The 24,171-nt window shown below is 36.4% G+C and overlaps 2 protein-coding genes across 5 annotated transcripts in view; one reads left to right on the top strand and one right to left on the bottom strand.

Annotated features, from left to right (window-relative positions):
- Window positions 1–1,172: 1,172 nt before the first annotated feature.
- On the bottom strand, window positions 1,173–16,199 carry morc3a (MORC family CW-type zinc finger 3a). Its single transcript, XM_016292265.1, has 19 exons — window positions 16,078–16,199; window positions 14,042–14,114; window positions 13,579–13,711; window positions 12,395–12,618; window positions 11,986–12,142; window positions 11,720–11,867; window positions 11,447–11,578; window positions 10,975–11,094; window positions 10,707–10,804; window positions 9,860–9,958; window positions 9,636–9,764; window positions 7,845–7,919; window positions 7,620–7,662; window positions 7,410–7,517; window positions 7,227–7,317; window positions 7,087–7,150; window positions 5,787–6,969; window positions 2,713–2,945; window positions 1,173–1,762 (listed from the first exon to the last, which is right to left on the bottom strand). Exons 1-19 carry the CDS (start codon window positions 16,114–16,116, stop codon window positions 1,609–1,611), a joined length of 3,303 nt encoding a protein of 1,100 aa, XP_016147751.1. The 5' UTR covers window positions 16,117–16,199; the 3' UTR covers window positions 1,173–1,608.
- A 6,612-nt stretch (window positions 16,200–22,811) lies between these two features.
- LOC107600383 (TBC1 domain family member 4-like) overlaps window positions 22,812–24,171 on the top strand; it is a 32,954-nt gene continuing 31,594 nt past the window's right edge. For all 4 annotated transcript variants that reach the window (XM_016292264.1, XM_016292260.1, XM_016292262.1 and 1 more), the window contains exon 1: window positions 22,812–23,550. In XM_016292264.1, coding sequence (XP_016147750.1) covers window positions 23,149–23,550 — 402 coding nt within the window. In that variant the 5' untranslated portion in view covers window positions 22,812–23,148. The remainder of the gene's footprint in view (window positions 23,551–24,171) is intronic.

Genomic DNA, 24,171 nt, shown 5'->3' with positions numbered 1-24,171 from the left:
GTTTTAGGGGGGCGTGGCAGAGTCTTAACTTTTATAAAGAATATCTCTTTGGTTTTGAGACTTTACTCTTTGCAACTTCAGGGATCTTATCTATGCACAATCAGCTTGTAACACTCCAAAGAGAAAGGAAAAATTGAAATCGCATCATATGACCCTTTTTAAGCTCATTTTCCGAGTTGGGGGCCTGTCAGTGAGAAAACGTGTCGTATGCAATGGATAAATCCAAAGACTAGATATGCAGCATCTGCATCCAAAGACTAGATATGCACCATCTGTATTGATGGTAAATTTGTTGAAATTAATAAAATGATAAATCTTTTGTAATGTAAAATAAAACTATATGTTACATATATAAAATATATTATTGTATAATTCCCAAAGAACATATAATGATTCAGTTTACATCACCTTCATAAATTCAATAAAAACTGAAAAAAAGCAAAAACACAATGACGCACATTCTTTATTCATCATTTTGAAGATGTAAAGTAAAAAAAAAAAAAGTTATTTTCTCTGATGAAGCTCCCTTCCGACTGTTTAGGACATCTGGAAAATCTATTGTTCGGAGAAGAAAAGGTGAACGCTCCCATGAGTCCTGTGTTGTGCCAACAGTGAAGCATCCTAAGACCATCCATGTGTGGGGTTGCTTTTCAAACAAGAGTGGGCTCTCTCATAATTCTTCCCAAAAACACTGCCATGAATAAAGAGTGGTATCAAAGTGTCCTGCAAGAGCCACTTCTTCCAACGATTCATTAGCAATTTGGTGACGATCCGTGCATTTTCCAGCATGATGGAGCACCATGTCACAAAGCAAGAGTGATTAAGAAGTGGCTCGAAGATCATTACATTGAAATTTTGGATCCGTGGCCAGGCAACTCCCGGATCTCAATCCCATAGAGAACCTGTAGTCAGTCCTCAAAAGGCGAGTGGACAAGCAGAAACCGACAAATTGTGATCAACTCCGAGGAATAATAAGGCAAGAATAGATCGCCATCAGTCAGGATTTGGCCCAGAAGCTAATATCCAGCATGCCAGAGCGAGTTGCAGAGGTTATGAAGAACAAGGGTCAGCACTGTAAATATTGACTCATATTTTTTGCCAATAAAAGCCTTTTAAACTTATGATATGCTTATCATTGTTTTTCAGTATACCATAGAAACATGTGGAAAAATAATCTACAAATACTGAAGCAGCAAACTTTGCAAAACACAGAATTTATGTCACTGCCTTTTGGCAACGACTGTACACAATTTGAGTAGCACCTCCTACTGCTGTTATCCACTCACAACTGTGTATACAAAGTATTGTGTATCAGAAATCCACACAATTGCATATAAGAAAAATTACAGAAACCTATCATGAAATGGCACAACATTCGTAAGCTTTATAAGCTTAAGTCTTTGTGACAGAAAGGTCAAACTTTATTCTTGAAACAATATAAAAGAATTTAAAACTTGCCCAAACAACTGCGAGTGTTAATCAGGAAAAAACATGTAAATAAAACACCAATTAATAGCATGATTAATATTTTCAGAGTGAAATAGCATTTGAACAATTTGTCTCCATGCACAAAATATTAACCTAGGCTGAATATTTTGGCAACTGGCTTTAAGTAATGGTGGTCTCAGTGGGGGAAATCTCCTGTATGACCTGATTTAAAATCTCATCTATGACCTCACAGTCATAATTCACTTGGTCAAGGTCCAGAGCAGGAACAAAGGTGACCAATAAACGGGCAATGCTGTACCTCAGCTCCCTCAACCTGATGACCGAAGTGAGAGAGAGCAGATTTATATATGTGCATCAAAACGTGACTCCTAGGCTACGTTCACACTGTGAGCCTTAGTGCTCCATTCCGATTTGTTCTCAGATCCGATTTGTTTCTGTAGCTGTTCACATTGTTGTTTTAAACGTGGCCAATATCAGTTTTACAGAGTGAACAGATCATGGTTCTGAACTGACCCGTATGCGCAAAAGAATGATACGAACAGGGTTTCCAGGTTTACACAACAAAATCCGCCCAATTGATAAACAAAACTAGTCCAAAGCTAGCACAACCATGCTCAGGCCAGGGGGATAAATATTGTGTTAGTGGAGTCGCGTCAACCCACGAAGTTGAAAAACATCTTGCGGCAACAGAGGAAAAGTAGCCTAATTCTGCGGGGAAACTGTGGATTTGGCAACCGCTGTCATACAGAAGTAAACACGGAGGACATAAAGTAAGCGATTATGTGTTTATTTATAGTGTGATCTGCTGCTGAATCCGGCAAAATTATGTGCAGGCAATATGAAAAATAAAGACAAGGATGTGACAAAAGACAGCAGAGTTTTGAAGCATTTATGATACGAGCCCTCATGTTTTGTTTGTATATAGAGTTGTCACTGTAATTCTTATGAGTTCTGACACATTACACTGATTACCTTTCGCACCTGTCTTGATAACTTTGGGCATGTAAAAATCTTTGAAGTGTCTCCCGTCAGCGCGGAATTATGATGAATGTCGATTTAGTACCACATATGGAAGTGGCACAAATCGGAATTGAAATATCAGATTCCATGCGGTTTGTGCCGTTCACACTGTCATGACAAAAACAGATCCGAGTCACGTGTGAGCAAAAAAAAATTGGATTGTGTGAACGTAGCCCTAGTGAGCATGTACAGAAATGCCACATACCACTGAAAATATTTGAAACAAGTCAACAAGGCTCTTACTTGGCCGGTGTCACTGCGTTCTCTCCCTCCACAGGTCTTTCATTGCTCTCTCCTTCCATTTTGGACCCATTCACAAGGTTTGCAGCTGTATTTGTGCTGCATGTTTGTTCTAAACTGGTGTTACCAGTCTCTTGCTCTCTTGCATTGCTCCACTCCTCTTTCTGTTTCCTCAGCTCTTCTACTTCCTTCTGCAACTGTTCACATTGAGCTTTCTCCTGCTCCAAGCTGTCCAACTTTGAGTATACAGTTTGCGGGGGGTAAAGAATGAAAGAAAGGAAAAAAGAAAAACAATTGAATCCTGAACGATCACATAATGGCAGAAAAATCTAGCTTTTGTGGACTAGGAGACTGTTATATCTAAACCAGCAAGGCTTTCATGGTCAGTCAGCTTCACTAGCATAATGGTTAGTTCACCCAAAAATGAAATATCTGTCATTATTTACTCACCCTCGTGTCATTTCAAAGACATTTGTTCATATTCAAAATACAAAGTAATATATTTCTGTCCCTCTATTGACAGTCCATGCAACCAAAAATTTGATGTTTCAAAATGTTCATTAAGAGATTGTAGAACTGAGCAGTTGAATCTAAGTCTTTTGATGAGACAAAATCACTTTATATGATGAACAGATTCACTTTAGGCTTATATTCACATATATACATTCATAGAGAAAATAAAATATGGTAAACAGATATTTGCTTAACACATGCTCAATGTGCGAGAACCAATGAGGTTTGTTCTTGCGTGTACAGCTGAGCTCCCAATTACCCTATATCATTAACATTTTGAAGTGTCAAAGTTTTGGTGGAAGTGACTTTCAATGGAGGAACAGAAATCTATCAGATTTCATTAAAAATATCTTGATGCATTTCGAAGGAGGATGCAAACTCATCTTGGGTGAAAAAGGTGACAAAGATGTCCCCTCCTCTACAACTGTGCAGTAAAATTCACTTTAAAGATGAACTTTTCATTCATGAAGATGATGATCCTGGTGGAAAACAAAGACTTTTAAGATGAAAGCTAAGCTTCATTAGGACTAAGCTCAGTTGCCATTCATCTGTCAATCATAGCAATGACTCGCACTCACTTCTGACAGTACATTCAAACAGGGCTGCTTTTCCCAAAAGTATCATAAGAAAGCATTAAAGCTTTTGGGAACGGCAGCCCTGAACAATGCTTATCAGAGGACAGAAGGACAGAGTTATTTCACAATAAACAAACTGAAATTGTAGCCTACATAGTTTGTGCAATTACAGTTATTTAAATTGAACGTTGAAAGATAATATTGATCATGTTCTATTCTGTAATGTTAATAGAAATCATACACTGTCAGAATAAAAAGGATGCATTTTATGCATGCAACAGCCTGTCACTGGCAGTCCCTTATGAAAATGAACCATGGTTTTACTAAAGTGACCGTAGTTATGTGTAAACAAAAAACATATTTGAACCATGTGTAAACAAAAATATAACCTAATAAATTACAATTAAGGCATATTGAATGTTAAAATGCATTTTAAACAAAGTTAAGTGCTTATCATTACCCATTTTACTCTTAGTAATTTAATAATTTAATACATTTCATAATTTAAAAGTTTAGTTCAGATGTATCGAATCGGTATCGATATCGACGATACTGCCTTGAAAAATATTGGTATCGTATCGAAAACAAAATAAGTGGTATCCATCCCTAAGCGCAACTGACCGAGCTCACTCACGCAAAAGCTCCCTTCTTCTTATCTGGCATTTGGAACTTGAAATTATTGCATACTACCATCTACTGTACAGAAGTGTGTAGAGGAACTTGGTGGAAGAAACTTTACTTAATCAAAAAAAAAGAAAAATCCTAGATTCTTCTTATTAATCTTGAATTTTTAAGGAATATAAACAAAGCTTTGAGTCACATTTCTTTCCATCCCTTGTTCCCTAAGAATATCTTAAATTTCATTCTCTTCTGCCATTTCTGTCTGTATTCATGGTATTTAATGCATCTAAATAATGTTCTACATCTTAGTTTGACATCTTGTGCATAATTCATTACTCTTCCTTACTATCTGCAATGTGTCATTCAGTCCAGTATGACCTAGTCTCAATCTTGAATATACCGCTTCTTCTCTCCTGTTTGCCATAGTTATCCTTTTTCCTCCTACGTTTACTTGGTTTGTGAGATAGAATTTATCTTTAGATTCAGACTCCCATTCTTATTGCCATATTTGCATTATTTCACATTTAATCTTAGCTTTAGCCTCTCCTTTCCCCATTGAAATATTCATTTCTACCTCCTCTTTTTCCAGTGCTTCTTTGTTATCTTATTAGCTTTTTCATTACCTCTGATTCCAATATGTGCTGGAACCCCCCAAAAATGAACTTCAATTCAAAGGTTTCTAATGTTTAATAGCGTATGTCTAATTTCTATGATTAGATCTTCTCTAACTGAAAAAACGCTTTCTAAACTTTGTAAGGCTGCCATTGAGTCTGTACATACGACTGATTTCATTGGTTTACATTTTTATACAGTCTATGGATATGAACAATAACTAACTACATAATAAATCTCTTATTTACACAGTGTGTATGCTTTTTTTCTCATTATAATAGGAAGATCTGTGAGCATGTAGAACTCCGTAAACTTGTGAAAACAAAAATTAGTTCAGAGAAGATTTTGACTGACCTACAGTAAACAACACCTCTGACTGGCCATTGCTTTCAACAGAGATGCCTGTGATTGGCTACAATTCTCAACGCTGCAATAACACATTGTAAATAGAAACTTTTGGTTTTGTAATGTGAAACCAGAGCGCGCACACAAAAACACAGGAGCGCTTGAAAGCAGGTGACTGATCGGGTACAGATTTGAGTTGGTACTACTGGTACTGCAGAAATCATACAGATATGGAACATCATGAGAGTGAGTAAATGATGACAGAATTTTTGTTGGCAAACTCACCTTGAACAGCATCAAACCTGTACTAAGCAGGCTGGAAATTCATGCTGGTTTTTTCAGCAGGGACTCCTGTCATTTCTTATTAGTTACAAGAATTTAGAGAGTCAAAGATATCAGGTAGGTTCTCACCTTATTTCTCAGTTCATTGCATTCGGTGTTGCGCTTGTCCAGCTCTCTTAGGAGAAGGTCCACTTGAAGAGCCATTTCATCATCTACATTTTCACAAACGCTCGTTGTTGATGAGTGTTCCTCCTCCTTAGCTTTCAACCGGTCACGACACACCTCATCCTGTGCCTCTTTTTCAGCTTTGATTTGCAACACCTCCTGTTTCCTTTTTAGCTCATCCCTTTCTTGCGTAAGCTCTCCGATGCACTGGGTGGCCTGTAAGTAGAGAGTCTTATAGTTTTGTTCCTCTGATGGATCTGTCTGGATGCTCTGATGGCTGCAGTTCATGGTGAGTTTCAAGAGTTTGATTTCTTTCTTCTGAAATTGCTCTCTTAATTCATCTCTCTCCCGGGCTGTGGCCTCCAGGAGATCTAGCAGGTTATCCTGTTGCTTCTGTGCTTCATGGGTTGGCATAATGTCTATGTCAGAAAAAAGTGAGGTCTTGGAAGTTGTTGATGTCATACCTTCCTGGTTTTCTACATCTGACTTTGCATGTTGTTCAAAACTGATCTTATTCTCCTTAGGTATCTCCTCTAGTTTTGTGAGATTTAGCCTAACATCTTCTACACTACTACATCTCTCAACCTCCATGGGGCCTTTGATTATTTCTGTATTGTTACTTATCCTGCTTTCCACCTCATTAGTGCTCTGTTCCATTATTCTTGCATCATTCTCAATCTCTTCTTTCTTGATCTCACCTTCTTCATTTCTTATCTGCTGGTCTTCCTCTGCCTTTACAGTCAAACGTTCTGTTTGGGTTGATGTGCTTGTTTGGCCACTGGAAGTTGATGCTTCCATTGTTTCCTTTCCGGTGTCTTCAGTTTCAGTTTTCATGGAAGCGTGATCACTGCACTCCATATATAATCCTGCTGCATCATCACTGGGCTTTTCTTCTGTCTTCACCTTAGAAAGGTCAAAGGTTTTGGGTCTTGGCGTGCTGTGGGTTTCATCGATAACAACGTCATCATTGACACTGCTCTCTACAACTTTATTTCCATTATAGTCCTCAATCCCCAAAGGTGAGTTTATGGCATCTGATGTAGCTGTGGATGTTGATGGACTATCTGGAGTGTTGCTACAGTAGTCATTTAATGTTCTTGCTCTTTTTACATTTTGGCTCTGGGATAATCCTAGACTTCTTTTTGTTCTGTAAAACAAAAAAGTTTAGCTTGGTTTCAAAATTATGTTGCAAAAACAGAATTAAGAGAGAATTAATAGAAATACAGGCGTAAAAAGAGAGAAAGAAAGAATGAGAATGATATACCTTTTAGGAGTGGAGAGGGACATGACATTTGAAATCACTGGCATGCTGTCTGAGGGGCTAGAAGCTGTCGAAACACAAAATGTTAATAAAATAATCTAGGTTCTGTATCAAAAACAAATGCACACAAAATTTAGCCTCACCAGACTGTGAATGGGGCATTGAATTATTCACAGACTGTGAATGGCTCATCGATGTCAAAGAGGCCATAGGTGATCTGGGTGAGGAAGGGGCCTATGGAAACAAAAAGGAAGACTTAAATATATTCTGTGAATTTATAATTACTTAACTATGCATTGTTAAAAAAATAAATAAATAAAACTTACTTTTTGATAGAATTGACGGACACGGTCAACTTTCTTTTTCAGATCCTCATTCTGTTGAAGCAGCGCTGCCTTTTTCTGCTGTTCCTGCCTCAACATGATTTCTTCCATCTAATCCCCAATTAAATTAATAATAATAATAATAATAAACAAAATGGGAAAGATGAGTATGCAACAAACACACCACCACTGGATGGAGAAATCCAGTATTACCTGAGTTCTTCTCTGTTCCTGCTGTTTTTTGAGGTTTCTCTCACTGTGGCAACATAAAGCACATCAGTATCAGACTATATCACCTCTGGACACCTGGTATATCAGATACATTTTTTGAACAAATCACTGGCTTATCTTATTAATATCTTGGGTAATACAATGAGTCTATTCATTCATAGTCAGATAACAAAATAAATAAATAGATGTAAAATTTTTTCCACTCACTGCTGTTTGTATGTTTTCAGGCAGTCTGTAGTTTCATCTTCAGAATCTTCAGCTTCTTCTTGTTGGTCACATCGCCTGGATGTAGAAAGAACAGCTGTTTGAGCTACATGTTTAGAGATTTTCATGTGCGTGCACACACACACACACACACACACAAATTACATTTGTTGATAAATATCACTGATATCTAATCTTCACTGCATGTTTAGACAAATGATACATTGCTCAAATGCATTGAAATTCATTTCTGTGTTTTCACACATTATGTGCCTGATTTACTAAACAGGGCAAATTAGCATGAGAGTGCAATTCCAAAAAATAAAAAAAAACACGCTAATGGGAGTGGACATTTCTGCAGGTGATTTACTGATAATGTGCAAATTAAAGAATACAGACGCAGCCAAATAATTTCCATAATGACCAACACAATCTAGCAAGAGCAGCGCAAATTAGTGTCTGCTTTAAGACATGCTTTTTTGGAGCATTAATGGAGCAAATACCAGTAATTTGATGAGTGCAAACGTTTCACTTTTACACTCTCCTCCCATAAATTTTGCGTCTAAAAGGGAAACTCCTACAAATGCATATTCAATAAGGTTAGGCGCAAAAATAACTGTCCATGCCTTTTCACTGCGTGTCTTTGGTAAATTCTGACAGTACTATTTTAACGCCAAAAGATGGTTTGCGCTGGTGCAAGCTGTTAGTAAATCTGTCCAAATGTCTGTTCAAAGATGTACAGTAAACAACGAGGAAAAAAAAAGTAAGACGGTCACAGGTTGTTTTGTTGGAAAAGGGAAAGGCTGACGGTTTCTTATGCAGTGCCATCTGAGGGCTCAAAGGTCATGACTCATGCACATTCAACTGAGATGTCCTGCCATGCCCTCGATAGACTGAGATTTCTCTGGATTCCCTGAATCTTTTCACAATATTATGTATGGTAGTTGGTGAAAGACCTAAATTCTTTGCGATTTTGCATTGAGAAATTAGATTTTTGATTTGTTTGACACTTCTCTCATGAAATTTGGCACGAAGTGATGAGCCATGATCCAGCTTTGCTTCCAAAGACTGAGATGCTCCTTTTATACCCAAACATGATACCCCCACCTATTACCAGTTCACATGCTTACTGTGAACTGTTTCAAAGCAGTTTAATTTGAATATTCTATAACCTTTTCACGTTTATTTTGCCTCTGTCCCAACTTTTTTGGAGTGTGTTGCAGTCATCAAAAATCAAACTTTGTTTATATTTACAAAAATACATTTAAGTTGGTCAGTGACAACTTTGGAAATCTTTTCTCTGTACTTTTGTCAATTATATAAAAGTTAAAGAAAATGTACAAATCACAGATTCTTGATGTTATTGCATTTTACAAAACGTCCCAACTTTTCTGGAATTGGGGTTGTAATTATGACTAATTAAATATAACTGTAATATACTACAGTTATGTAGATATAAAAACTGTTGTATCTTTTTTTTATCAGTTATTTAATGTAATATTTATGTGTCTTCTGATGAATTGTTGCTCAAGTACACTGAATTTCATTGTTCATTATTACTTTAATATTTCTAATATGATTTCAATTCGATAAGCAATTCATTGGTTTTGTCGTTTCATTGTCAAAGGTTTGCAGAGGTATACTTTTTGGACAATATTAATGGATAATGCAAAAGCACAAAAATATGCCAAACTGTAAAATATTTATACGATTCTCCTAGGAACTTTTTGCTTGAGTCCTGCTAGAAGTTAAACATTTTAAAAGCTATACAATGAAAAGTCTGATTAAACAAACCTGAACAGGGGGTCTGGATTCAATCGACAGAACCATTTTTCAGGGAGCTTATTCATGTCAATGCCATCTGGAAGTTTCCTCCATTTCATACAGCCATCACACTCAACCCAGTTCTGATCAGGACGCTTCCTTTACGTTAAACAAGGAACAAGGGTTATATATGGAAATGTGATGAATAAACTGGCTATGAAATGTTTTGAAGGTGTATGTGAGTGTATACTAACGGGATATCCTCTATAGGTAATGCAGTGTTTGATCCCTTCTTATGGCGGATCGCTTTCCAATACTCTTCCAGTTTCACACCCAAAGTGTTCATAGTTCTCCTGCGTGAACAAAAATAAACAGCTTAGACTGGTATATTATTGATTTCCTGTGTTAGAAAACAAAATTTGCTCCTGAAAACTTGTAAAATTAGTTATTACTAAATCAAACAGAAAAGCTTGTTCAATTAGTTAGTCCAGTATGAGAACAGAACTTAACTTAAGGGTTCGGGCAATTCATGTAATTACCTGAATTGTTTGTAACACTGCCTGCCTCATCAAAAATCAAACGCTGATGAATAGCAAATGTTCTCACAAAATAAAATATTCATAATTAGACAAAACTATTTAAACGCAAATACTTGTTATACAGTTAGCATTTAACATGTACTTGTTATACAGTTAACATGTATATATTTGGTCTGGACAGTATATATATATATATATATATATACACACACACTAACTTCTGGAGGTCCACTGCAGATTGTAGCATCAACCAACTCCAACACACATGCCTGGGTTTCTAGCACTCTAGGCTGTGTTTGAAATCGCCCCCTATACCCTTAAATACGGCACTATTTGAAGGGACAGCCATTTGTAGTGATGTCTGAAACCACAGTGGGCATAGGGGGCACTTTCAAACACAACACAATATTAGCTGGATCAGGTGTGTTTAATTAGGGTTTGAACTAACCTCTGCATGTCAGTGGTCCTCCAGGAGCGGAGTTTGACACCCCTGTAATTCTAAACTTAAACTTACAATATTCTACACTTACGTTACAATCCACCTGTACAGTATCACGCTCACCTGTACTCTTCTGAGTAGTCAAAGTCCTGCTTGTTGTGTGTTGGCTTGAGGAAGTTGCACTCTATCACTGCAATGACTCCCACTCCTTTTTCATTTGCCTAAGGCAAAATCAAGATTGAAATTGCATTCAGATACTCTAAATAGTAAAAGTAATAAACTATAAAACATTACTTACATTAAAGAAAGTGGCAGAGGGGGTGTTTTGACAAAAATAAATAAATAAATACATAAATTAAAGAATTAATTGATTCCAAATTTAAATAATCACCTTGTTTTGACATCCAACACGTTCATAGGCTTTGATGAGCCTGTTTTTATGGTACATCATGACTCCGTAATGTTCTTTGGTCTTGGTGTTGTAGCCAAATGTGATAGTAATGCTTTCTCTCTGAGAAGAAATTACTTAAGGAAAACTCACTATGTATTTATTAATTGAGTTGGTTGGCCAATTTAGGCCTGTATTCTGCCGAGAAATTAGTTTAATTATCTGATTGTGTCACTGGGTGTTTTTTTGTAATTATAATATTTTGAGCCATAAATTCATAAAATGAACACCTGGGTTTATGTCAAAATGCTTTCATGTTCAAAAAACTAATTCTTCTGTCTTTCTTTATAACTTAACACCTTAATTTTAAAACGTAATTTTCCACTAACAAAATTTACAATAGTTATCACAATGTATAAGGCTTTCTTTGGGAAACAGGAAATTACAGCTCGCTCCTTTGTGATTATGTGGATACATTTAGAAAGTTGGGTTTGTATTTATCCTTGGCAATGTGCGCCAGGCTTTTAGAGATCAGCTGGGTTTTCACTTTCTGTCCACGAATGATAATCTGCATTCTGGGCTTCAAGTATAGGATGCTACAGTACGCCTACAAAAAGGTAACATGCATACAGACTCATATTACTGTTATGTTCTTTAAACTGTAATGCATAATGAAGTGATATCTGTCATACATTATGTACACTGTATTGTGTTAGACCTTCTCAACACAGGAGGGTGAATTACTCACCCGCAGAGAGAAGTCGCTCTCTGGGCTTGACTGAAATACACGAGACTGCTGCTTGTATTTCTCCTTTTCACTCTCATATACTTCAGATGGAATCTGGATGTCATAGCGGTCCGTGTCAAAGTCAAACTCAGATTTGTCTGTGGATGTTCTGTAGCAGAAAAAAAACATGTCATCTATGCATTCCTGGGCCTGGTAGCTCAAGAGTATGACACTAGCAGTACCAAACACTGCTCTAAACTACATTAGAATGATCTTTTCATGCTCACTTGCGGAGGTTCCAGATGATGATTCGTGTTCCTGTGGATTCAGTGTCATAGAGTGCATTGATGGCATTGAGCTCACAGAGCAGCTCTTCCTCCGTCTGGAACAGAGAGTAGCGCAGGATATCTTGAAGACTTGTTGCGTGTTGTGACTCGGGTCGGAGTGAGAGGAAAGGTCAAGGATAAAGACATCAATTTGAGAACATAAATATGTGGTGAAACTTTTACCTAAAAACAACTAATACAACTTATTCCCAAAACTGACACAACTATAAGAGACATCAGTCACTGGACTCCTAATATATGTAATGTCATCTCTCTAATACCCTCTTCATCTCTTTATATCATGCCAAATATTTGTAGTCCATCCATTTAGGTCTCCACTTGTCTTTGCTTATTTGGAAGGTAAGGATATATGCCTGGCCGATGCGTTTAAATGAGACAATAGGCACCACGACATTCTCTGCGTGCATCTCCTGAAGATACGTCTGGGACAGAAGGCCCACACACATGGACTCTCCATTCTTGGAAAACACAATAGTGTCTTTACCTAAGCGCATGGAACCAGACTTAAATCCATTGCCGTAGAGGCCCACAGGGACATGGCCGTTTATAGTCTCCTTGTCACTGAACCCAAAACTGAAAGGGAGAGGAACACAATATATTATATATTAAAATGTTTTCAAAATAAATGAATACCTTTATTCAGAAAGGATGCCCTAAATTGATCAAAAGTGACAGTAAAGATTTTACTTTGACAAAACAAAAAATTCTATTTTAAATAAATGCTGTTCTTTTGAACTTTCTTTTCATCAAAGAATCCTGAAAAATGTATTACCGTTCCCACAAAAATAACATGCAGCAAAACTGATAATGAGAATGATTTCTGAAGGAATTATAATATTTTTACTGTATTTTTTATCAAATAAATGCAGCAAGAGACTTAAAAAATGTAAAAATCTTACTGAACAACGGTTAGTATATATATATATTCACAAAACACATTTATAATGTTTCAAAAGCATTCTTTTTTTAAATTTTTTTTATAAATGCTGTTCTTCAAACTTTCTGTTCATCAAAGATTTCCACACTTAATTAACAATCAACAATTAAAATAAGAAAGGTTTCTTGAGTAACTTTGACAAAACAAAAAATTCTATTTTAAATAAATGCTGTTCTTTTGAACTTTCTTTTCATCAAAGAATCCTGAAAAATGTATTACCGTTCCCACAAAAATAACATGCAGCAAAACTGATAATGAGAATGATTTCTGAAGGAATTATAATATTTTTACTGTATTTTTTATCAAATAAATGCAGCAAGAGACTTAAAAAATGTAAAAATCTTACTGAACAACGGTTAGTATATATATATATATTCACAAAACACATTTATAATGTTTCAAAAGCATTCTTTTTTTTTTTTTTTAATAAATGCTGTTCTTCAAACTTTCTGTTCATCAAAGATTTCCACACTTAATTAACAATCAACAATTAAAATAAGAAAGGTTTCTTGAGTTCCAAATCAACATATTATAATGATTTATTAGGGGATCATGTAACACAAATGTATGTTTGTCAACTTATTGTTCTTACCCACCTGAGCATTTTGTACATCTTATCATAATCCATTCCTGCTCCATTATCCATGAAAATCAGACAGTCTTGACCTCTGACTGCTGTCTTATCAATCCAAAACTGTTTGGCACTCACATCTGGGTCGTAAGCATTGTCTAAGGCAGAACATATACATTTAAAATATTATCAGATTACACATATTTATCTGAGTTTGAGTGGCTCTCTACTGAGGTAGCCCTGAACACTAATGCAACATATAGGTCTTTTATTTCCTTACTTGTCCCTGGCTAGCTGTCTTTGAGCAATACATGGGATGCAATAAAATTACTCACATCATTTATTACACACAGTACTAAATGTCATCAGGCACTGGAAATATAGACAGGGATATGTTTTACGTGGGGAGTAATCTAATCCATAGTAATCTAACACTTGAGGGCACACATCCATTGTTCCAAACAGCGATATCAAAAGAGTTCGCTTACCTATCAGCTCTGCAATCGCACTGAAGGGCCAGGTGTGGCTGGTGGAGTTGGTGTGAAGGAACTTTGGATTAAGCTATAAAAGGATCAAAGACACAGGATAATTTATAAGTAAAACCCTAAAAATATATTTGAAGAAACTATGCATTGTTTTATAAAGCTGTGGTTCTCGCCATCTGACATATAATGTTTTCTTCATATTATCGGTTTGCAGGTTTGAATGTAAGTGTAACAGGCATTATTTGTTTGTCCCCCATTTTGGCTTCATTTAAAATTCTTTAGTTTGGAGTTTGAAAAGAACCTACGTTTTATTTAATTAGTTATTATCATACATTTGATGAGGGTATTTATTTAATCGGGATCTTTCCTTAAAACACTTCATAAAAAAATCATATAACATTTCGAAGAGACTTGTTCAAAGCTGTTTTTTAAAAAAGCAACATAAATAGACAGTAGCACTAGAGAAGTAAAATCTTTTACTTTTTCTTCTTTTTCTATAGATACCATTTTTACTGATATAAAATGCATACACTTTTTATGAGAGGCCTACCGGGAACTCAGAGGTTATTGGTAAGTGTTGATATGTTGCACATCCCTATTTCTACTTTTGATTAGAATGTCCAATTCCAGATTTCTAAAGTGGACCAGGCTCTTAACAAAGTCTGCATTTTAATGTTCATTTTCAAGGGTGTGTTAAATTTCTTTCACTACATAAAGGATCATTTACACAGAACGTAAAGATTAATTTACACAGAATACTGGACTACTCCAACAGAAAGTTTGAAGAATAGCACATTCTTTATAAGATTTACATTAAATAAGAGTCACATAGGTGCGAAGGACTATTAGCGCACAAAGTTTAAAACAATCGTGCGTCGCATCTTTAAAGCGGAACGAATACATAACTGGATTCAAACTCATTCAACAGAGAAACGAAACTAAAAGTAATATCCGATTTTTTAGCCTTTCTGATAGGACGACGAACACATACATGATCACGACATTAAACAATCACATACTGTTTTCCACACATTGTGAAAATACATGTTGTTCTTTGTTAACAGCAAACACATACATTATTTAAGATGACATATTTCGTCAGCCTGTCAATGGCATGCTAACAGTGCGAGAAGTTATTACGTATAAACTTTTCAATATATCTATTATCATTAGCATGGTTTATTAGCATGGTGTCTACTACCACGCGTTAATTACACATGTCAGCAATTTTAAAAAAGCAACATAAATAGACAGTAGCACTAGAGAAGTAAAATCTTTTACTTTTTCTTCTTTTTCTATAGATACCATTTTTACTGATATAAAATGCATACACTTTTTATGAGAGGCCTACCGGGAACTCAGAGGTTATTGGTAAGTGTTGATATGTTGCACATCCCTATTTCTACTTTTGATTAGAATGTCCAATTCCAGATTTCTAAAGTGGACCAGGCTCTTAACAAAGTCTGCATTTTAATGTTCATTTTCAAGGGTGTGTTAAATTTCTTTCACTACATAAAGGATCATTTACACAGAACGTAAAGATTAATTTACACAGAATACTGGACTACTCCAACAGAAAGTTTGAAGAATAGCACATTCTTTATAAGATTTACATTAAATAAGAGTCACATAGGTGCGAAGGACTATTAGCGCACAAAGTTTAAAACAATCGTGCGTCGCATCTTTAAAGCGGAACGAATACATAACTGGATTCAAACTCATTCAACAGAGAAACGAAACTAAAAGTAATATCCGATTTTTTAGCCTTTCTGATAGGACGACGAACACATACATGATCACGACATTAAACAATCACATACTGTTTTCCACACATTGTGAAAATATATGTTGTTCTTTGTTAACAGCAAACACATACATTATTTAAGATGACATATTTCGTCAGCCTGTCAATGGCATGCTAACAGTGCGAGAAGTTATTACGTATAAACTTTTCAATATATCTATTATCATTAGCATGGTGTCTACTACCACGCGTTAATTACACATGTCAGCAAAAGAAGTAGGTTAAACATGCATACCGCGCTGAGCGGGACTCCTCTCTCAGTTTGCACAGCCATCCTTCATAAACCCGCGACGATCCAAAACTTCCAGAGGTGTGACTTCTTCTTCTTTTCTTTTTAATGGCGGTTGGCAAACCCACTTAAAAGGTGCATTTCCGCCACCTACTGGACTGGAGTGTGGAGCATGACGAATATTGGTGACAGCATATATATATATATATATATATAAAAAAAAAAAAAAATTCTAATAACCTTTAGTTTGACCAAAGGAGTATTACAAAAGTATACAATTATTTTATATACTTCATTATGTGATCTTCAAATTCTATTTATTAAACCTATTGCTTTCAAATAATTAATAATTGCATTATAGACTTTATACTGTGCTGAAGCATACTCAAGTATTGTCTTAATTGTAATTCTTTCAATATTCAACAAACTTAATTCTTCTATTAATCGCATTCTTTCTCTTTCATATGCTTCACAATGTAATAGGATATGTTCCACAGTCTGGTATACCACAATTATTGCAATTACCTGATTCATGTTTACCAATAATAAATAATGATTGATTAAGAGCTGTGTGACCGATACGGAGTCTAGATATTATTGTGTCCTCCTTCCTACTTCCAAAGTTTTTCCTTCCATTTCCAACTTGTTTTTGAATGTTGTATTCCAGAGGTGTGACTCCGATATCCGGCAGGACCGACGGATAGGACTGTTCAAAATAAGAGCTCAAACTTTACATATCTACAATATGATTATACCATAATAATTAGATTTGCATTTATGTAATGTATTATTTGTTTAACGATATACTAGTCTTTCAGTTATTTTTTTTAAAAGGACATTTTTGTCTTTTTTTAATGAAAAAGCACATATCAGGTCAAATGGAGTAACTCTTGATATTTTTAAAAATTAAAAATAAAATATTTGATGACAATTATTAGGTTTTGATGACAGTGATTAACTCATGAGTATTGAAGATGTCAAACAAAAAAAGTATTTTAGACTTTTTGGCATTTTAAGAGATTACACTAGAGAAGAGAATGACTGGATACTTGTACTTTAAACTGGATTTATTGTCACATTAAAACTTATGTATGGATTTATTGAGAATGCGCTTTGGATATCCAAGATACACCTTGGATAACCCTTTTTGTACAATTATTTCGTTCAGTTATTCCTTTTCACTTTTCTGGATTATTTCTTCATAACACCGACAGATACCTAGCACCAACCTATTGTCTTACTATTATTTTGAAAGGAAATCTCAAGATCTTTCACTTCCGGTCTGAAACTGCTTAGAAGTAAATTTTATAAACAGTACTGGACTAAAGTAATTGGTCGATGCTTTAAAACAGACTCGCTTTTAACATGAATGCAGTAGCCTTATAGTAAATATTGCCATAGTTGTCGAAGATGTTAGGAATGGATCTGTCAACTGGTGAGTAACAGTTAGAATCTGTTACTATTTTTCTTGCAAATATAAAGGGCAAAGTCCCGTTCTGTGCAAGTCAGAATTAACCTTATATACAGATATTAATATATAAATCATATGCAGTATATTACTGGGTGATTTTCTGCACAGAACATAATACATCGATATGTCCTAACATTAATAAATGATATAATCCTGATTAGCGGTGAGATTTTTTATTTATTTATTGCAGGTGTGGATGGTGTGGTCGAAAAACTCCCCATAGACTTGTTTGCAGAAACGGTAAGATGTGTCATTACATTGTGGTCATGTACAATGGGAAGAAAAGCATTGCACGTTTGTGCTACGAAAAATGCAACACGTCACACTTACAGATAATTTTGACATATTATCATAGTTATTTACTGAATGTCCTGTTTTTAAGTGTTTATGACTGTTCTGATAATCGTCTTTTCTTTTTCCAGCTTCAGTCAATCCTGGTTCATCTTCAGGATCAGAACAGAGCAGTAGATTTGATTGAAACCTGTGATGCAAGTTCACAAAATTAAATCCCTGTAAATATGCTGTAAATTAAGCATGCATGTACCTGCTTTTTATGTCTTTGCAATGTTTTTATTTCCCTAACACAGAAATTTCAAAGAGCTGGGATAAACCTTGATCAGAAAACTGTTCAAGCTATTATAAGACTCATGTCATACTATTTTAGGTACAGTGTTATTTTTTGAGGACAAAACGTCATTAAAGTAAATGTATGTGAATTAAAAATAGGGTGACCATATTTTAGTTTTCCAAAAAGAGGACAGTGGGTGCGGTGGGGCGAAGCGGGGGGCTGCAACATGTGTGGTTGTTTGGTGGTTAAAGTAATGCTGAAAGCGCCGTATGTAGCACAATCCCAAATATCTAAACTCAGAATATGTCATTTTCATACCTAAAATAGATTTTACAGTCACTGTTATGCATATTGATCATAAACACAGCTAAAAAGCTTCCCACCAGTGGCCCTCCTTCACAAAACTTATCATATAGTACAGTTTTATCATGGGTAGAATCGGCCGTAGCTGGGGTTTGCGGGGCCTCGGTGCAGGTTGTACTCATGGGCCCTGTTTGAAATCATGTAAACAGCACAAATAAATAAATACACTGAACAAAATTATAAACGCAACACTTTTGTTTTTGCCTGATGTCAACGTTGTGGATCGAGTGGCCCATGGTAGCGGTGGGGTTATGGTATGGGCAGGCATATGTTATGGACAACGAACACAGGTACATTTTATTGATGGCATTTTGAATGTATGTGTATGTGAAACTGCACATTTTAGAGTGGCCTTTTATTGTGGCCAGCCTAAGGCACACCTGTGCAATAATCATGCTGTCTAATCAGCATCTTGATATGCCACACCTGTGAGGTGGATGGATTATCTCGGCAAAGGAGAAGTGCTCACTAACACAGATTTAGACAGATTTGTGAACAATATTTGAGAGAAATAGGCCTTTTGTGTACATAGAAAAAGTCTTAAATCTTTGAGTTCAGCTCATGAAAAATGGGGGCAAAAACAAAAGTGTTGCTTTTATAATTTTGTTCAGTGTAGAACAAATATAGAAATTAAACAATGTTTAGTTTTTTCAAGTTTGTAGGTATTCAGGTACAGAAACCGAATAATCAAATGTAAAATAGCACTGCATAGTCTTCACTGTATAAATTAAATATAGATTAGTTGTAAAAACTAAACATTTATTCAGTCAAGAGCAGTGAGTGATTTTCTTGGATTAACATTAAGGACACCGACACAGCCGTGGGCCCCTGGTCACCACCTTTCACCCCAGTAGTGACGGCTCTGGGTAGAATGCAAAATGTTTCAATACCAGCATTTCAGTCAAATTTAATTTTTGCAACATTTCAAACCTTTAACCCACAGGGGAAATCAATCCATGGCAACAGTTTAAAAGTAGGGAAAAACGCGGACTTGACAACCCTGCATCCAACACGAGCTGCGGGAGTCAGATTTCACTGATCACGGGCTGAGAGGAGAGATTGCTGACATACCATGCTGGAGGATTTGCTGCTCAACAGATCCTGAGCTCATTGACAAATATCTGATCTTGCTTTACAAAGAGCGCATGTGATCGTGAAAGTGAACAGCGAGAGTTCATTCAACAGAGATTTAAATACTCCGCATATTGATGGTGGCCCCCTGATGCGTGAAAATCATATGCAATGTTAGAATGTTTGCGGGAGCAAACTGTTACAGTTCTACTGTTACAGTAGCTACAAGGTTAACATTTTATTTTATCATAATAAATAATGGTATTCTTAGAAAATGTTAGATTTCCTGTTTTTCCCCCTCTGTGGGTCATCATAAATTTCCATTTTTCATTTATCGATCTTCATTATTGTCTTTAGTGCCTTTAGGAACCATGAATTTGGTCCCTGTTACACCTCTAATTGTTTTTCCACTATCAAAGAACAAATAACACTTATGAGATGCTCAAGAACATGAATTTCTTTAGAGTGGAAAACACTCTTTTTCATTAATAAAAACATTCACTGAATTAATATTTTGTATTTTGTTTCTAGTACTTTTCAATGTGTTGCACCTGATCACAATGCTTAACAGTTGGGATGATGTTGGATTTGGTTTTGTCCAAAATTTGATAAGATGACCTGGTTTTTGTAGTGTCTGGCTTCTGCCTTTTTAAATTTTTTAAAATCTGATTTTAGCAGCTCTGTTGACTTCACTGCAGGGCTGATCTGCTGTTTTTTGTTTGGGCTGAAAGATCCCATTTAAATATATTTGAATTTGTAACAGCAAAAGAGAGAAAAAAATCTAAGGGTGCTGATGAATACTTTCTGAATGCCTGAAACCCATGCCTAGAAAGAAACTCTTACAGGCTGTATATGATGATGGGCTACAGTAGGTCTCTTGACGGGTTACATTTACATGTATCTCATGTTCATCTATTTCTGGGAGTGGTGCTTCTTATTTAGCATCTTGTTTTAAGCTGGGCACTTGCTAAACAATCGAAGACAACAACAGTAATCAGAATCAGAATGAGTTTTTATTGCCAGGTATGTTTACACATACGAGGAATTTGTTTTCATGACAGAAGCTCCACAGTGTAACAGAATGACAGTGACAGAACAAAAACACAGATAATAAAAAATAGAAAAATAGAACAAGTAACTAAGGAATAAAAATATACAAATCGACAATTGTATGTACAGGCAGCTCCCCCGACAACAATGTCCAGCAAAACATCCGAATAGTCGAAAACCGGTGAAATATCGGGTGGTGTGTACTTCCGAATGTCCAGCAATTCGTCTCTGGTGAAACTGATTGCAGGGATATAACTAAAGACAGGACAAACTAACAAAAACATAAAAACAACTGCAGAGCACGCCACGGAGGCAGCCATCAGCGTCGGCGCCATTGTATACATGAGAGAACTCTTTAAAAAAGTGTTTTCATTTCTATTTAATTCAACAGCTTATCCTTACATGAAAACATACATAAACATTATGCAAATTATTATGCAGGTGCTCAGTTGGCCTGAATTTCTGAATCTGATATCTTATAATTTTTTTGTCAATCGTTATATTTAATAAAATGTATTAACTTGAATGAACATACTTCATACTTAAAAATAATGGTTACAATGGTTCAAATGACAGAAGATGTTTCTGCAGTATACAATATAGTATGTATACTGTGTGCAGTATGCTGTATCCCACAAAGCAACTTGCTTGACCTCCAGTTTGACTAATTAACTGGATTTAAATCCAGAGGTCACTGGCTGGCTGCTTCTGCTGGTAGATCTATCATCTATATATGAGTAAAAGCAAGTTTCTCCACTAATGGTCATTACAAGTAGTTTTATTTTCAGGTTAAATAAAAATGACAATACAATCATTATTTAAAATAGCTCTTAGGAGCGTTAAATAAGGTGTTAAAGGTTTTTCTTTGTCTGGTGTCAGGTTTTCTACAAGAGTAATTGATAACATGATATTTACAGCTTGAAAAGAATTGTCTCTTTAAGTGAGAGCTCGTGCAACATCCAGGTTGTGCACTTCTAAATAGCATACTACTCTTACTATTTCTACATTATACTACTAATTCTATAGAATATTATTGCAGAAATAGTAAGAGCAGTGGTAGCATGTTTTTCGAATTCAGCCACTGTCTTTGAATGAAAGGGTTCACAGTTTACATTTTATACTACATACTATATGCAGTATGTTAGTATTTGATTCGAAATATGTCCACAGCATTCCATCAAAATCAATTATAGCTTTGAGAGACAGCAGTGGGCGCCGTTGAATATTGTATCCGTCTAACTTTATATATGGATTATTCGAGCCCTCAGACCCTTTGAATGGATATTTTTATCTTTAAACATTGATCTGACCTTGGAATAAAAGCTAAAATCTTTGCTGAATCTTAAAAGACATTATTATTGTACTTAAGCTCTCCGGGACACACGATCCTTGCGCACTTCTGACTAAAGCGTGAGTGATCCATGTACCATTAACGCGCCAGGAGATGTTTCCAGCTGCTTGCACACAATACTGACCCGTGCATGTATTTATTTAGGCATTTAGTGATATAAAGGCACTGAGTTGTTGCATAAAGCAACTAAAGTCTTTGTCCCGGAGCCCTTGGAGAGATGGAGGGACAGGATGGCAAAGGGAATCATGACAGTAATCAAAAGGCAGACAATAGGTTTGCGCTCTGGTACATGGGCTGGTCATCTCTGGACAGGCGGACCACGCTGCCCATGCTGCCCTGGCTGGTGGCGGAGATCCGGAGGAAAAGTGAGAAGAACGAGTCCGGTCCCGCACAGGCCAGAGAAGTTCAGCTGTATCTCTCGCCCCCTCTGATCCGCTGCGTGCCAGCAAACAGCAGCAACCCGTCCGTGTTCATATTCGAGCACAAAGCACAGTTTATATCCAGGTTTATCCACAATAGCCATGACATGTCTTATTTTGCCTACCTTATCAGAAGTCAACCCGATAACCCAGAGTCTGAGATGGCATGCCATGTGTTCAAAGCATGTGATCCAAACAAGGTATGTAAGGCCACTCGTTCAGCTGTTCAGTCTGTTAAATATATTGATCAAAAACACAGTTATAGTTTAAGAGTCAACCTTTTCTGGGGTTTGGATTAGAGTCTATCTATCCATCCATCCATCCATTCATCCATCCATCCCCTGCACCATGACAAAGTTAAGCAGCAAATTACTATTATACTAATTACTAAAGTATTTTTTTAGAGGGTCACATGTACATAGACAAAATAGCAGTATGATACAGTTATGTAGCCTATTGATACACGCACGCGAATCGCCGAACTTCATATATGGATTATTCCAGCCCTCAGACCCTTTGATTGGATGTTTTTTTAATCTTTAAACAGTGATTTTACCTTGGAATAAAAGCTAAAATCATCGCTGCAACTTAAAAGCCATTATGTTTTGTACTTAAGATCTCCAGGACACACGATCCTTGCGCACTTTTGACTAAAAGCGTGAGTGATGTTTCCAGCTGCTTTCACACATTACTGACCCGTGCAGTATTTAGGCATTTGGCGGTATAAAGGCACTGAGTTGTTGCATAAAGCAACTAAAGTCTTTGTCCCGGAGCCCTTGGAGAGATGGAGGGACAGGATGGCAAAGGGAATAATGACAGTAATCAAAAGGCAGACAATAGGTTTGCTCTTTGGTACATGGGCTGGTCATCTCTGGACAGGCGGACCACGCTGCCCATGCTGCCCTGGCTGGTGGCGGAGATCCGGAGGAAAAGTGAGAAGAACGAGTCCGGTCCCGCACAGGCCAGAGAAGTTCAGCTGTATCTCTCGCCCCCTCTGATCCGCTGCGTGCCAGCAAACAGCAGCAACCCGTCCGTGTTCATATTCGAGCACAAAGCACAGTTTATATCCAGGTTTATCCACAATAGCCATGACCTGTCTTATTTTGCCTACCTTATCAGAAGTCAACCCGATAACCCAGAGTCTGAGATGGCATGCCATGTGTTTAAAGCATGTGATCCAAACAAGGTATGTAAGGCCACTCGTTCAGCTGTTCAGTCTGTTAAATATATTGATCAAAAACACAGTTATAGTTTAAGAGTCAACCTTTTCTGGGGTTTGGATTAGAGTCTATCTATCCATCCATCCATCCATCCCCTGCACCATGACAAAGTTAAGCAGCAAATTACTATTATACTAATTACTAAAGTATTTTTTTAGAGGGTCACATGTACATAGACAAAATAGCAGTATGATACATGGTGTGTGTGTGTGTGTGTATATGCAGTGGGTACGGAAAGTATTCAGACCCCCTTAAATTTTTCACTCTTTGTTATATTGCAGCCATTTGCTAAAATCATTTAAGTTATTTTTTTCCCTCATTAATGTACATACAGCACCCCAATATGGGGTGCTGTGTGTACATTAATGAGGAAAAAAAAAATTAACTTTTAGCAATTTAGCAAATGGCTGCAATATAACAAAGAGTGAAAAATTTAAGGGGATCTGAATACTTTCCGTACCCACTGTATATATATATATATATAAACGGACACATTAGGGAAAAAAGCAATCTTCATTCCTTTGAACCCCCACCTGTTATTCTAATGCACCATGCACCAAACTTTCACAATGCCAGTGCACCCTGAG

The sequence above is a fragment of the Sinocyclocheilus grahami genome, unplaced genomic scaffold, assembly GCF_001515645.1.
Source record: "Sinocyclocheilus grahami isolate Dianchi unplaced genomic scaffold, SAMN03320097.WGS_v1.1 scaffold283.1, whole genome shotgun sequence".
NCBI classification, from domain to species: Eukaryota; Metazoa; Chordata; class Actinopteri; order Cypriniformes; family Cyprinidae; genus Sinocyclocheilus; species Sinocyclocheilus grahami.
Note: the sequence above shows the minus strand (reverse complement) of the source record. Positions and strands in the feature narration are given on the sequence as shown.

Coding starts and splice junctions, on each gene's coding strand:
- morc3a (XM_016292265.1), bottom strand. CDS start 16,116: ATGGCTGTGCAAACTGAGAGAGGAGTCCCGCTCAGCGCG. Junction 9,959..10,706: donor GACTACTCAGAAGAGTACAG/GTGAGCGTGATA, acceptor TTGTTCACGCAG/GAGAACTATGAACACTTTGG. Junction 7,518..7,619: donor AGGAACAGAGAAGAACTCAG/GTAATACTGGAT, acceptor ATTGGGGATTAG/ATGGAAGAAATCATGTTGAG.